This window comes from Mus caroli, unplaced genomic scaffold, assembly GCF_978045245.1.
Source record: "Mus caroli unplaced genomic scaffold, Mus_caroli_1 scaffold_6, whole genome shotgun sequence".
In the NCBI taxonomy this organism is placed as follows: Eukaryota; Metazoa; Chordata; class Mammalia; order Rodentia; family Muridae; genus Mus; species Mus caroli.
The window spans coordinates 96732284-96748346 of NW_028227261.1; the positions used below are offsets into that span (position 1 = coordinate 96732284).

Sequence of the window (16063 nt, forward strand, 5' to 3'; positions counted from 1 at the left end):
CTGCCTCCCTCATCTCTAGAGGAGAAAGGCCAGGCTGTCAAGTCACAGGCTCTGGAGGAAAGTGCTCTGGAGTATAAACACTGCAGTGTGGAGTTCCTTCAGGAAGGTTTTTAACATCTACAGAAGCTAAACATTTCTTACAGCTGAGACTAAGCAGCGTATGTGCTGATGCAGGGTAGAGCCGAGCATCCGAGGCTGAACTAATGTCGAGCCTCTTCATCTCAGGCTTAAGGGGCAGGGAAGACTTTCCTCCAAGGATCTGCTCCATACTGGGAAAGTGACTGGGGCCCACGTGGGATCCTAGAGCCTAGCACAGTGATATGTCCAAAGCAATGGCTCAAATGTTTCCTGAATGAGAAAAAACAAACACCCGCCCCCCCAAAAAAAAATTTAAAAATACCCTCAAAGAACACAGAGAAAAGCTGGCTCTCTGACGGAGCTGTGATTTCCATCTTAATAGAATACACTAGAACTGTCAGGGAGGAAAGCTAGGAAACAGATGGCCATCTTTGGAGGGCAGTTCAGAGAAAAGAGCAAAACTGGGAAATGGAGAAGCCAGTGTGATAAAAGCCCTGTGAGTGGGAAGAGACAGGGTGTCTCACCTACTAATGGAGTCTATTCCCTCAAACGTCAGAACTTCCCTTCAATCTACTGCCACCAAAAGACCTCTTCATCTGCCACAGAAGGAACTCCACGGAGTGTGGGCACCGGCTGCCAATGCTTTCCTCAGTGTGGCCTCCACGAAGGTCCACATTTCCCTTCTAAACAGGACAAGAAATTTAAGGAAGTCATGATGCTTCCATGGTCTCTAGCAGACACCAGAAGACAGGGAATAGCTTGTTTGCTTTCTTGTACCACTCCTAGTACTAGCTTGCTCTCCATTCCCTGCAGCCTTTGCTTTCTGTCCTCAGTGGCTAGCATTTTTAATAACATTATGTTTAAAGGAATGAACCATCTCAGACGGTGCACACTTCCAACGTACGATTTTGGCTAGCAACTGCCGTCTCTGCCTTGGAGTTTTGCATCCTTATTAACCATAAGACAACTCCATCTTTTTATTTTGTGTCCAGTACTTATCAGTGAATAAGCTTTTCCCCGAAGTCAACACTAGTTTAATAAAAAAAACAAAAAAAAACAAAAAACAAAAAAGCAAAGATAACGTGTGGAGTGTACATATAAATATTGTGGAGTCACTACTTATTAGAATAACATATTAGAACTTATGACATAATAACATAAAAACAAAAATGAACTTTAGCAAGGTCTGATTTAATTATTGCTTGTAAGAAATAGCTTTAAAATAAAGGAAAAATAATGAAGGCTGGTTAGTTCTTCTTTCTTCCTCCTCCTTCCCCTTCCATGCCTTCTCCCCCTCCTCCCGCCTCCCACCTCCCCTTCCCCACCAGAAACGAAACATTTTCTCATCCAGAAACTCGGGGCACCTAACTAGTGAGCATCCCTATCAGATTGCCTGAGATGACAGGAAGAGTGGAGCTGGTACCCTCTGTGAAACCCGAGGCAGGGACACAAAGCACAAGAATAAATAAAGTGTGTTCTAAATGTCAAATTACCAATACAAAACTGCTCAAAACCTCACAACTGCAGCTCATGCAAATACCGTGTTAGGTCAGCTCCATAGTAGAAATACTGCATCTGCCCTGTGCCATTATCTCCCTTCTCATAAAAAAGAAAATTGTCATTCCCTCCTGAAGCCGACAGGCAGCTACGGAGGAAATACTGTACACCCATGTGTCACGAGACACACACACACACACACACACCACTGGCATACCTTTATTCACGAACACACATGCTTTATACAAGCACACAAAGGCATACACACCATCTTTAGGATTTGTAGCTGATTCCACGTTTGCACTTAAATTTCTATATTTTTCTCTTTGTCATCCTGAAAAACACTGGTTGTTCAAGCAAAAATAATCTCCCTCCTTCCTTCCTTCCTTCCCTCCTTCCTTCCTTCCCTCCTTCCTTCCTTCCCTCCTTCCTTCCTTCCTTCTTTGTTCCTCTCACCCCTTTCTCTTTCTATCCCCATGTGTTTAAGGTTTCCTTTCTCAGATCCAAAACAACTCATCCTACGCCACAACCACCTCTAAGGCTCACTTTAAAATAGAAAATAGTTATAAACACCTTATTTCTGACCATCTACCTTTCTAAGGCTGAGTCTGCTCCCCCTTTTATTTTCAATTATTGCCATTCTAAAAATACCCCTACCATCTTGAACCAAGCTGTTCAAATGTGTACAGGTTTCATCTGTGTTCCTGTTCCCCCGTCCCATCATAAAAATAGTCATTGCTCACTAAATATACTTTTCATATGAAGAAACGTAATCGTGAAAGTGTGTTCCCCTAAGCTGATGAGTCAGCAATAAAAGCAGACAAAGTCCTAAAGCTAATAACCCTTTTGGTTTGGCTCTCCCCCCCACCCCCCACAATCCCTTACTGTTCTCAACCTCCTGCTGTAGAATTGATTGCATCTGCAACATGAAGAGATATTGCCTTAAAAATACGGACTTTATATATTGTGACCATTAGGTGTTCCCAACTTCAAATGACTACATGTAAGAGAGATTGAATCCCCACTGCCCCTCTTTTGGGGCAACTATGGAAAGAAACACCATTCGTTTTTATGGCTGCTGGAGAAAATGGAGTCAACCCAACACTTCTGATGCCTCAGGCGAGACCCAGATGGGAAGCTGATGTGGAGGATAGTCAGAGCGCAGCGGGTGCACCAGGCTGGACCCTGCGGGTTGCCTTGGAATGGCCATGTCACTGCCTGCTCGTCACTGCCTGCTCCTCTGCAACACCCATCCAAGGCTGGCTTCAGTTCTGCCTGCAGCAACTATATTGACTCGTTTGTCACATCTGTGTCCCTTTGGATCAGTTGTGGAATAGTCCAAAGCCAGGGGCTTCTTTGAGTCACAAAGATATCCTTTCTCTTCTGCCCCTGGTCTCAGTTTGATGGGTGAACTTCCTGTTTGCTTCACTTTGCTTTTTTGTTTTTTGTTTTTTTTTTTTTTTATCATTGTGTATTGCAGCTTCTGGTCTACATGAGGGTTGTTGAGTTTGTATGCACTTTAATAAGTAGTCTATTAAAATGCTGCTGATTCAATAATTTCCTGGTTTCTCTGTAGAAACTCCTTCAGCAGAGGAGTTTCCTGGGCTGAAGACAGTTTATTCGTTGTCCTCCTCTTCCTGGTTAGCATAAATCCCTGCCTCCCAGCGCAAGGCCAGAGCACTCTTCCTCCGATTAACCCGTGTGGCCTCCAGGACCTGAAAAGAGATGGGGAAAAATTAGCACAGAGTTCGCATAAACCAACATCTTCCTTTTCTTCCCTCCATTCCATTTGCTCATTCGACATCATGTTCCCATGACAGAAGGCGACATCAGATCTGGTACTGCTGGGGTAGGTGACGAGCAGCAGAGACTGGACAAGGGGACGGACGGGGGAGGTGACTTCATTTCAAAGCCAAAATCCACGTACTACCTGGTTCACGATTTCCAATGTCCTTTTCTCACAGATTCACGGGTTTCTTTAAACTAGACTTGACTCTGCCCCAGGTTTCTTTGGTTTTGGCTTTGCTGTGCTGGAGGTTGAGCCCGGAGCATTGAGCATGCTGGACAAACACTCTACTGCTGAGTTCTCCCTGTATCCCGGAGCTGAACAGTCTAAAGTAACTCTCTCTGTACAAGCCGCCTGGTCCTGCTGTGCATAGACCTTTATGCTTTATTGAAACTGTTCGTCTGTGCCATCCGCAGCGGCAGCTGCTATCCACATGTGGCCAGTAGGCCTTTCAAGTACAGTCAGACAGCTGAGAGATGAAACATTTTAGTGAATTTAAATTTAAATTTAAATAGCTCCCCCACCCCACCCCACCCCACCCCCACGCCAGGCTAGCAACCACCATTTTGAACAGCGCAACTACAGACCCTCTTGGCTTCCCTGTAACTAAAGATGGGGAAGGTGTGTCTAACAATGGGCCAGTGTGGACCTGATGATGCAGCAGATCTGCCAACCCACAAGACACTAAGAAAATATTTATACCACAAGAATCTACTATGGCAGAGCTAAACACAAATGGCCATGAAGTGAGGGGAGAGGGAAGCTTTAAGGGCAGTAAAATGTCATTGTCATTCTGGTGTGAGCATCATCGAGGTCATGGACACTACTAATAAAAGAAATTAAAAGTGACAGTGTTGAGGCCAAGGAGGCTCGCTCCCTCCCTCCTGTCTATTAGAATCATCTGTGGGCTCCTGAGAGAAGATGTCAGGCCACCTGCTCCAGTTTTCATTTGGCTAGGATGGATCCAGATGAAAGGCATGGAAGAGGCCAGATCCAGGAAACAGCTCCAGGTCGGGCCACTGCAACAAGTGCAAGCTCATGCACTCCAGGCACCCTGGTATTCACTTAGGATGCAGAGTCTCTGACTTCAAAGAAAAGTCCTGGTTGGTTTTATTTCTGAGACACAACTGAACACTCTGCTTCTTTTAAAAATGATTATTTAGGCAAGGGGCGGTGACATTGGCAACTCCAGAAAGGCAGGAAGATGACTAGTCCTTTATTAACCTTAACACAATTCCCAGAGAGCTCTGCTCTATGGACTGAGGACAACTTATTTCAAAGGCAAACCATCCCAGTACCTCTGCCTTCCTGCCTCCCTCCAGTCTTAGGACCTGTATTTCTGTTCTGGAAGCTCAGCTAAGCAGTGGTCTTTCCCCAAGATGAATAGTCCTCCAATTAATTCAGTCTGAGGTCTGATGGAAGAAGAACTATCAATTCTATTCAAACAATCTCTAAAAAGCACTGTCTTTCCAATGCTTGGAGACCTCTAGCTAGCTGCTCAAATTGTAAGTGGTAGTAGTCAAATAAGGGGTGTGAAGCGGGCTGGAAAGATGGCTCAGCTCAGAGATGGTTAAGAGCACTGACTGCTCTTCCAAAGGTCCTCAGTTCAATTCCCAGTAACCACATGGTGGCTCACAACCATCTGTAATGGGATCTGATGCCCTCTTCTGGTGTGTCTGAAGACAGCTACAGTGTACTCATATAAATAAATCTTAAAAAAAAAAAAAGGGCAAATGGGTTAAACTCTGACTGACTCCATTAATATTCATGCTGGCATGTGATCCTCCTGCTTCTGCTTCACTAGAGATTGACTGGGTCCAACGCTATCTTCCTTGCACATCTTGACCAGAGTTTCTCTGTTCGAAGCCTCAGTGAGGATATGGGAGAGGGGCCTGACTCTCCAGGAGCTACTTCCTAAATGAGGCCAGAGTCAAGCAATGAGGACGGTCCACACCATGGTATTCTTAATATTCACTTTAACTCCTATAGACATCAGCAATCAATAGATTAAAACTACAGCTATAAAATATAGTTATTTTACTGATAATGAACCATGTTCAAAATACATATAATGCTGGAGGTTGGCACAACCCATGTGGAGAACAATTTGCAAGAGCTGGGAAATAAATTAAGTATGCCCAGTTGTAGGCACAGGAACTGCTTCATGGATACCTGGGGAAATGTGTGGCAATGCTCATTGGTGCTTGCCTAGTGTGCAAGAGGACCTGAGTTCAATCTCCAGCACCATAAAGCAAAGGGACAAGCAAACCCCAAAAGAAACGTCCACCAGAAACAACTCGCTCTCCATCTCCAATACAGGAAAGTGACCAAAGAACAATTTTATTCATTCAACTGAATGCTGCTTAGCAATTCTAACAAATACACTATAAGAACGCATCGACAAACATTAAAACAGGAGCTGGAGAGGTGGCTCAGTTGTTCAGAGAACTGGCTGCTTTGCAGAGGACCCAGGTTCAATTCCCAGTACCCACATGGCAGCTTACAGGCACTTGTAACTCCAGTTCTAGGCCAACGCCTTCTTCTGGCCTCCAAGGGCACTGCATGTACATGGTGCATGTACATACAAGCAGCCCAAATATCACACACATAAAATAAAAAATAAAATAAAATAAAATTTAAAATAAATAAATATAAGCAATACATAAAGAGGATACTACCATGTGACTTACAGTTTATAAAAATTTTAAAACATGCAAAAAACCCAAAGTTTTTCCACATATATATATATATATATATATATATATATATATATATATACATGGAGTACTATACATATGTAATATGTATGTCATATAAAAACATGCACAAACACAAACACCACTGCATTAATTGAGACCCCCATCAGAGGAGATAAAGAGTGACACACAGAGGAGTGGGAACTGGGAGAAGTGACATTAGGGCTTGAATTGGATCTGCCACATTCAATTCTCTGAGAAACAGAAATGCTATGGAATTACAGGAACGGGGCAGTGAGAGAGGCAGATGCTGCCATCCTAAGGCAGGGGAACCTGCAGGCTGGGCTCCGTGCCTTCAGGAGCGTGTGTGCCTGCTGCCTTCTCAACTCTTCTATAGTGCCTGAAGCAGGGCTGATTCTCCATAAACTATGAACTGTGTAGATGAATGGTTTTCTGTACAATTCTGTACACTTGAAACAGTTCTTCTGAAATACAAATTCAGTACAGTAGAAATGAAAATATAAAGTGTTGTGCTTTCTTACAGAAAAAAAAAACAATGTTGAAAAAAAGAAAAAAAACTTTTTTTTTTCCTAGAGCTGAGGACCGAACCCAGGGCCTTACGCTTGCTAAGCAAGTGCTCTACCACTGAGCTAAATCCCCAACCCCAGAAAAAAAAAAAAAAAACTTTTTTTAAGAAAAGGAATAAAAATAGAACTAAAACTATCTAGAGAGTGCTTGCCCGACATTTCCCTGGATTCAGTCCTAGGCACACATGTGTATGTGTATATGTATATGTATATACATGTATGTGTGTATTTATGTATGTGTGCATGCATTTATGTGTGTAGACATACAACACTTTACATGTTTAATTTGGTGGTGGGGAAAGATGAGGTTTCTCTGTGCAGCTATGGTTGTCTAAGAACTCACTATGTAGACCAGGCTGACCTTGAACTCACAGGGATCCTCCTGCCTGTGTCTTTTAATCTCCTGCCTGGGATTAAAATCATGTGACACCATGCCTGGCTTTACATTAAAAAAAATTTTTTTTTCAAATATATATGTATATGTCCTGGATCCAATCCATGTGTGTGGGTGTGTGTGAGAGTACCTATTTATCAGGTGCCTACAGAGGCCAGAAGAGGGCATCAGAACCTTTGGAGCTAACGTTACAGGTGATTGTGACACACCAGATGTTGTTGGTGCTAGGAATCAAACTCCCCTAGTCCTTGGCAGGAACATGAAGAATTTTTAACTACGGAGCCATCTCTCCAGCCACACAAGTATTGCATTCTTAGAGCACCTATATTTGTGAAATCTCTGTTAATGGAACTTGTATGGGGAAAGAGGAGGTTTGGGGAAAGACCACTGCTTAGCTGAGCTTCCAGAACAGAAATACAGGTCCTAAGACTGGAGGGAGGCAGGAAGGCAGAGGTACTGGGATGGTTTGCCTTTGAAATAAGTTGTCCTCAGTCCATAGAGCAGAGCTCTCTGGGAATTGTGTTAAGGTTAATAAAGGACTAGTCAAAAATCACAAGATTGGCCTGTAGGGGTGGCACTGCTTGCTAACCAGACTAGAATTCATTTGCTACTTGTGCCTGAAGAAACTACAAGAATCCACACAGTCTGCCAACAGTTGCCCTCAAGTTCAACATCTTCCAGACCCTTGGGTGACCAAGGTCTTCTCCAACCCCATGTCCCAGCACAGCACAGCACAGCGGTGTTCACTATCATCTGGACACCAATATTTAAGTCAGCTCCCCAATTCAGAAAGGTCAGGCAGAAAACACACATGGAGAGGAGGCTTTTTCTTGACATTCTTATTGAACACAGCATAAGACAGCAAACCACAACCACGTGCACCAAGATCAGGCATGCATCAGGACGCAGACAGACAAGTTTGAAAAGTACCTCGGAAGTCACCTTGCAAGACAGTAACTTAGAGGTGTACTGGCAGAGAGGGAAAAGACCAAGGTTAGTACATGGCAGAGGCACATTCACAGACTCCCCCGCCCCCAGCGGCTGGGCTCTGGCACCATGCCAGAAGTGAGTAGAGAGGCAAGAGGCTTGGGAGGAGGGGGAGGATCATTATACAACCTCTCAAGTATTGCTTCATCTGATATTTGTTTATTTAAACATCTGTATCTCTTGAGGCAAGTAGATACTCTAATACTCATTAATACAAATATCAGATAAGCCGAGGTTTGTTAATTCAAGGTCTTGTTTTCATTTTTCTGTTGAATTAACAGGATTTCGTCTCCCCCATTGTCTAACCAGCTGCCCACCAGCGAGGACCTAGATGGCCATTCCGGATTTGATGGATTCTATAACCAAATGTCCTTTTCTTTTCCTGAGGGCTTCTCTGAACCATAAACAGTCCTGTACCCCATTGCATCATTACAGTAAGACCCCAAGAGTAGAATGAAGAGGGGGGATATGAAGGGAAAGGGAAGAAGGGAATGGAGAAGGAGGAAGGGAGGAAGGGTCAGGTTTGCGGGGCAATTTCTCTAAAACAGACCTAAGGATGGCACTGTCAGTAAAGGAGGCCAGCCTCCCTCATTGGAACCTGTGGGTCTAGATGAGATTCCAAGCTTGGGACGGTTCTTGGATAATCTTTCGGGATTACTATTTAGGACTAGTGTGGGCTAGGAAATGGGGTGTTCTGTTAGTTCCTAGAGACACTCACCGGAGATAACACAGGACAAGGTAGCTGGTCCAGGTGGGTGAAGATCGGTAGAGAGGGCAGGGAGCAGTTTGCCCAAGTTCTAAGCAGGGAGGCAGGGGAACCTTTTGAAAAGTGAGTTTTTGTTCTGTTCTTTTGTCACTGAGTCATTTGACAAATGAAGGTGACAGCATGAACCACAGGAGGCTCTTAAGAAGGCAGAAATCCAAGAGGCCATGTGTCACCCTAAAAACAATGTGTATGAATGGCTCAGGAGGACAGAATTGAATGGCCCTGAAGACAATCACCGTTAGCTTTTAGGGACAAGAAGGCCAACTCCATAACCACCACCAAGCCACCCATCCTTTCCAGAAACAGGGAAAATGGAGAAGGGCTAGGGACCAACTTGGGGAAATGAAGCTTGCTCTTCTCTACACAGAGGCGTAGAAAGGTGCCCTACACTGAAAGGGCTGAGAGACAGGCTGGCAGGTGGCTTGGAAATCAATTCAGGCTGACACCCATATAATTTTTCAAGAAGTAATTTGAGTATGGGTTTTTGAGATTTGAGTCTTCATTAAAAGGCACAAGTAGGGATATGGGGGTTAGAGTTTGTCCTATCCCTAAAACTCTTCAACAATTGACAGATTTTGTTCTAGGGTGATTCGAGGAAAAAAGCTCAAAACACCCAGCCCTCAAATAAAAATAAATTGATTCACTCGTAGGTTTCTGCCTTAGCCAACATGTTCCTTTACTTGGGTGAGATAGAGACAGGAAGCCATTAGCAGTTGGAGAAAACTGGGCCCCATTGGCACCTGATGTGGGTTCCTGAGTGTCAGAGTCTACCAGAAAGGGGTGGGGTGGGGTGGGGTCTAGTGTTCTGCCTGTGACATAAGTACCTCTTTCCACTATGTCCCAGGTAGACCCTGACCATGTTATCTTCCTATTTCACATTTCCAATGTCTGGGGTTACAGGCCTGTGCACCAGGCTTGGAGATCACTTTCCTCCACTTAACATCAGCACTCCAGTGCAAAAAAGCACACACAATCAACACAGAATGCACTGAGAAAGCATTTACGTGGGTCATGACTGAATGGCCCAGGGCTCTTCAGCTCATGGTCAGCAAAGCTGCTGCTGTACACTGTTGAATCAGGTGGAGGGAAGCAACCCTATGCTTCTAAGACTGCACTTCAGACGGCAACTAAAAACACCTAAAGAAGGACTCTACACCCAAAGGGGCTGCTAACATGGTTTAGTAGACAGTAAGCAGCTGCTGGTACCTGCCCAGTGAAATGCAGTAGAACTGTCTGCAGCTGCTACCTAAGCCAGGGCTCCATCCACAGAGAAGCCTCTTGGCTGCACAGCAGAGATATTCCTTCGTGATTAAGAAGAGGTGTGTGTGTGTGTGTGTGTGTGTGTCTTCTTTATCCCTCTAGCTGAAAAGGGGCCTTCAGCATCTGGCATTCATCCAGGAAACTCTCTAACTTGGGATTATCCAGCCAGGACATGAAAGTCATTGAGTTGGCAGGGACTTCCTACTGTGAACCTCAGAGCATTAAAGTTGAGAGTAACTGCATAGCTCATCCAAACTTGGAAGAGTGAAAGGGGATGTTGTTCATAAACATACAGGTCAACAGGTAGACACTAGGTAGTTTATCAATTCAAGCTACTTATGACCTCAGTATAATGGGGTTGGGGGGAGCGGGGGTCCCAGGGGTGGGAGGAGTACTTTGGTGAAAGATATGACTGAGTCTCTAGGGTGTTTGTACATAACCTGGGGCTGCCCCTTCCAGGCTTGTGGGGAACCCTTCAGAACACCTCTTAAATCTCTTACTGGACAAGGAAACCACAGAGCAGATGACTTCCTTTCATAGGGCACACAACCACCATGTACAGAGTTGGGAAGGTTGAAGGGAGAGGGATAGTTGTGTGGTTTTTAGCGGTCATTTAAAATGTCTCTTTCCTGTCCAACTACACACCCAAAGAACCCCAAACAGACTTAGTCTCTTGAGCAGTGTGCAACATATACAAGGATAGATCACAATGCAGCTTTTGAAGCCCGAGGGCACATCCAGAGAGTGCATCCTTCTTCGATGTATTGCCCAGGCACATCATCTTCCTCCACCCCACCATCTCATGGACCAGCCTTGCCCACCACCTCAAGCTTGACTTAGCCACCAAACAACCAGCTCTTGATACTTAGTCCCTGAGGCACATTAAACCACTCATTTGAAAATAGGTTTCAGAGTCATGAAGCAAGCAAGAGAAGCAGATAAATTGCACACACATCCAGGACACAGGCATGCCACACTGAAGGTCACCTTCAGAAAAGAGAAAGGAAAGGAGGAAAAACTTACACTACTATCATCCATTCTCTCGCGCCTTTTAGATTTGTGGGTCTCATAGTCTTCCATGAGGGTCTGCATCAGGTTCTTGGGCCGCTGGGTTCCGGCAGCCTCTTCAGGGGCTAAGTCAGGCTGTAAGCTGGGACCTTCAGTTGTGGGGGATGGAGGAGGTTTGACTTTCTCTATTTTCCCTGAAACAACACGAAGAAAACACCCTTTCTAAGCTCATCTGCTCAGCAGGCACTGCTTGTAGAAGGAAGAAAAAAAAAAAAACTGTCTCGCAGGCGGGCACGCGCACACACTTGCAAACTCAAGAGCAGAGCGAAGTCATGGTTAAGTCAAAGGGTTTCATTAAGAGAATGAAGTGCAAACCTGTTCAACACACACCACAGTGACACCAGAGCTAAAGTTCACTCAAATGGGACTGGCAGGCACTTTGCAACACATCAGGCAGGCAGGCAGGCAGGCAGAAAGACAGACAGATAGACATTAGCTCCAAGATTGTGGAGACGAATTCTCTCAGATCGTATCATAAGGCTGTCAGAGGTTGCAACACTATAGAGACCAACTTCTCACAGGTAAGGAAGCTGAGAATCTACAAAGGCCACCTGAGCCAAAGTCGGTCCCCGGCACTCCCAGCATCCTTTGCTCCCTGCATCAGGGGTAATCAATTATTAGTTGACCTGCCCTGGTATAGAGAAGTCTTTGAATGAGAATAAGACTCCAGCTTCCCAGGAGACACCAGTCTTAATTGGCCAGCTTCTTTCATTTATCTTACCTGCTAAGGTCCCAAAGACCTTCTGCTAAGGCCCTAGACTTTCTGGAATGAGTGACAATAGAGGTGGAAAGGTAAGATTGAGCTCTTGAGATCGCCCCTCAAGAGTTGCCAGGCGGGGAGATTTGAGCAATGGGGTGGGGCCTCTAGGCATACTCAGCATCCTTCGAACATATGCCAGGCAGACAGACACTGGTTCCAAATATCCAGGGACACGTACGTGTTCATTCACAGATCACAACAGTAGGCTGCCAAGAGACCTTGGAGATTCATGTTTCTTAAGACAGTATCTCACGTTGTGAAGGATGGCCTTGAACTCACTGACTTCAAAACTCACTTCTGCTTCTTCCTCCCAGGCGCTAGGGTTACAAGCTCAGCCACGGCACCTGCCTTATGCCTTGCTGGTGACTGAATCCAAGCAAGCACTCTACCAACTGAGCCCCTCAGCTCCTAGAGACCCACTTCTCACAGGTGGTAAATCCCCAGCCTTCACTTCGGGATCATCAAGGCATGCGTGGGTGGATTTTAGTGCTACAGAGACTCAACTACATCGATGAGATGGAGCAATAGTGAATGGTTTTCTTATACATCTTTAATCCCAGCACTTGGGAGGCAGAGACAGAGGTAGACAGATTTCTGTGAGTTCCAGGACAGCCAGATCTACACAGAGAGAGAGCAGAGTTGAAGAGCAGGTGGGAAGTTTGATGCTGGCCTTGAACTCAGTATGTGGCTAAGGATAATCTTGAGCTTATACTCTTCTCGAACGCTGGAAATATAGGCATATGCCACTATATCTAACTTTAGGTTGTACTGGGGACCAAACTCCGGGACTCATGTATGCCAGGCAAGCCTCTACCAACTGGGCCACAACCCCAGACTCACAGTGGTCTTTTAAATGAAACTTTGAGAAACAGTACATTAGAGTGGTAAGCATGCATGCTCTAGATCTCGAGTCTAGAGCCAGGATGCTGGAGTTCGAACCCATTACTTACCAGCCATCAGTCAAATAGCTCTGGGCCAGTTCCTTACTGTTAATGTTACATAGTTGCTATAAAGACTAAGTTAACATTGGTAAAGGTTAATATCCAGAACAGAAAGCATCCAATGATTGTAGCTGCTATTTGACTGGAATCTGAAGAAATAATACAACCGAGGGATGAGACTGTGTAATCCCTTGGGCATTCTACATACGATCCGTGCAAGGCTGGAAAGCCAGAACCATTGTTCAACACACTGCCAGGTTGATGACTGTTGCTGGCCGCCCTCTCAAATGTCCAGACCATCTCCCACCAACCCTCCTTCCAACAGTAAATATCTAGGGAGCAGAGTAAACTGTCTACGCGTAGCTTCTGGTTTTCACACTGATGTCTTTGCCAGGTAAGACTTTATTTTAAGGTCTATGAGAGCCATTTTCTTACTATGCTGTCTATCATCTCTGGATTCTGAAGTGACTGTCATCTGTAAACTGTAAAAATCACAGGAAGACACAGATCATTCCAATCGTCTATAAATCCTTTTCACTCATTTCAGTGAGGAACCTGTCACATGGGGTTTCCATCTGTCCTGACTCCTGGATCCCAGCAGAATAAGGCACAAGGTAAGAGGCAGTGTGTACTTAATAAGCCAATATGTTTATTGTAGAATGTGTACAACCACTTTAGGTGGGACCAACACTCCCCCACCACCAGAGAATCCCAGGAAAGAGGCCCCCTCCCAACACTTGGAAGTCAGAGGCAGGAGCATCATCATGAGTTCAAAGCAGCCTGTGCTACACAATAAATTCCATACCAGCCTGGATTACAGAGTGTGACTCTGTCTCAAACGCAAGTGAATAAACACAAACATATACAAACAAACAAACTCTGGGACTCAGACTGCAGGACTCAATGCTCTGGAAGGATCCTAAGGTTGTTCTTATGGCAAGTCCTTCACGACCCTCATGACATTTAATTCTTACATGCACGATGGCTAGACAGAGCGGATAATTATGGCTCGGATCATGAAAGCCCAATGCTGATTCCAGCCAGCATCACATCTGAGAACAATAGACAGAGTTAGTTCGGAATTGTGGCCAATTCCAATATGATGGAATGAGAAAGTTCCCATAGAGAAGCAAGTAGGCCATTAGAAAAGACAATGCCTGCCTAGCAGAAGAAAACCTATGGAAAACCTAGAACAGAAAGTAATGCCAGCGACGGTCACTAGAGGTCGCAGAAAGCAAGGCTGTCTTAGCAGGGCTGGAGGAGGAGCCTCCAAAGAGGTGATTGGTGGCAGAAGAGACTTTGGATATCCAACCCCAAGGAAGAACTGTCACAGGCCTCAGAGACAAAGGAGAAACTGGTTCTGTTCTACAAACTTCTGGCCATCAGCCTTGATGTTTTCACAGGATGCTAACTTGGTCAGCTCTCTATGCTGGGCTTTAAGACCACCAAGCATCCTTCCTACAGTATGGTACAAGTCATGTCTTAGAACTCCATAACCCATCTTAGGAGTCACACAAGCCACTGGAAAGAATGGGAACTGTTCCACACCTGACTCCTTCCTCAGGGTCCTGAGTTCAGAGTCAAAGACTTCTCAGAGGATTATGGGAAACATGTGGTATTTCCCCAACACAGCAGTCCATGGGGTCATTACAAGAATGAAATGCATACGGTCTGTGCATACGTCTGAATAGCGAGTCACATCAACCTATGGCCTCACGAGGGCCCTACAAGTTCTATGACCTAGGGAACGTGTATTAGAAGAATCTGCAAACTGTGGAGTATCCTGGGTGTTGTGTGCATCTCCTGGCTCCCGTATCCTTAGCTTTCATCCCTGTTTGGCCCATCAAACCTTGCTCTTCTTGAATTTGTCTCTTCACTGGGTGAACGATCAAGTACCTGAAAATGGCCTCCCTATTCAGTGATTAGCATCCTTGCTATCCAGACGCGCCCTGGACTGGAGAGAGGGCCATCTCACAGAACGCCTGCATCCCTGGGAAACAAGAGCAGACCATGCCAGGCAGAGCTCAGGGTGGGCCTCTGTTGGTTTAGGCTGAAGACTGGGGTTGACATTTACAGAGTATGGAACAGGTACCGTGTAACATTATACAACTGTCACAAAGAAACCAACAGGACAAAAATCAGCCTGCATTTCCCAGTAGACGAAAGGAAACATCATCAACTTACTTCATAAACATAGTCCTGTCTAAAATAATGGAGTAAATTTGAACCTCATATTTTGGGGGTAATTGAGGGCAGGCAGCCCCACACGGCTGGGCTGATCTCTATTACCCTGGCTATATGAAATAATCGTCAGTGCTACAAACAAATCAATAGCATTACATAAACAAACTTGTCAAACAATAGGTTTTTTAGAAAGGTGTGTGAGGGCCAGCAAGGTGGCTCAGAGCGTAAAAGTATTTGCTGCCAAACCCAATGGCCTGAGTTCAATGTCTGGGACCTATATAGTGTAAGGGGATAACTGACTCCTGCAAACTGCTCTCTGACCACTACATGTGCATCAAGGCATGTGCACACTCACACCCACCTATACACCCACACACAATAAATATGTGTATGTGTGGTAGTTTGAACAAGAATTGCTCACATAAGCTCACATATTTGGATCCTTACTCACCAAGGAGTGGTACTATTTGAAGGAATTAGAAAGATTAAGAGGTATGTCCTTGTTGGAGGAAGTGTATCACTGGGGGGGGGGGGGGGTCTGGGCTTTGAGGTTTCAAAGGCCCATGCCAAGCCCAGAATGTCTCTCTCTCTCAGTCTCTCTGACTCAGATCTCTCTCTCCCTTCCTCTCTCCCTCTCTCTTTCTCTCTCTCTGTGTCTTTCTGTCTCTCTGTCTCTCTCTCTGTCTCTCTCTCCCTCCCTCTCTTTCTCTCTCTCTGTCTCTCTCTCTGTGTCTTTCTGTCTCTCTGTCTCTGTCTGTCTCTGTCTGTCTGTCGTCTGTCGTCTGTCGTCTGTCTCTCTCTCTCTCTCTCTCTCTCCCTCCCTCTCTGCCTGTGAATCAGGATGTAGCTCTTAGCTACTGCTCTAGCATCTATCTGCAGGCAGGCATGCATCCTGCCATTATGATAACAGATTACACTTCTGAAACTGTTTTAAATGTTTTCTTTATAGGAGTTGTTTTGATCATGTCTTCATGAGGACTCACATATGCACAAACTGGTAGTTAAGTGACACTCAGAAATGATCAGGAAGCTACAGTAGGGAATCGGGTTAGGTGAGAA

General features: G+C 45.1%; 1 protein-coding gene across 9 annotated transcripts in view; it reads right to left on the minus strand.

Annotated features, from left to right (window-relative positions):
• Positions 1-3004: 3004 nt before the first annotated feature.
• The window catches only part of Palm2akap2 (PALM2 and AKAP2 fusion), a 460662-nt gene continuing 447603 nt past the window's right edge, over positions 3005-16063 (minus strand). For 6 of the 9 annotated variants that reach the window (XM_085839263.1, XM_085839266.1, XM_085839264.1 and 3 more), the window contains 3 exons: positions 11075-11253; positions 7969-8007; positions 3005-3290 (listed from right to left, as the gene is read on the minus strand). In XM_085839263.1, coding sequence (XP_085695389.1) covers positions 3192-3290; positions 7969-8007; positions 11075-11253 — 317 coding nt within the window. In that variant the 3' untranslated portion in view covers positions 3005-3191. The remainder of the gene's footprint in view (positions 3291-7968; positions 8008-11074; positions 11254-16063) is intronic. The other 3 variants (XM_085839265.1, XM_085839267.1, XM_029475715.2) reach the window with 2 other exon arrangements.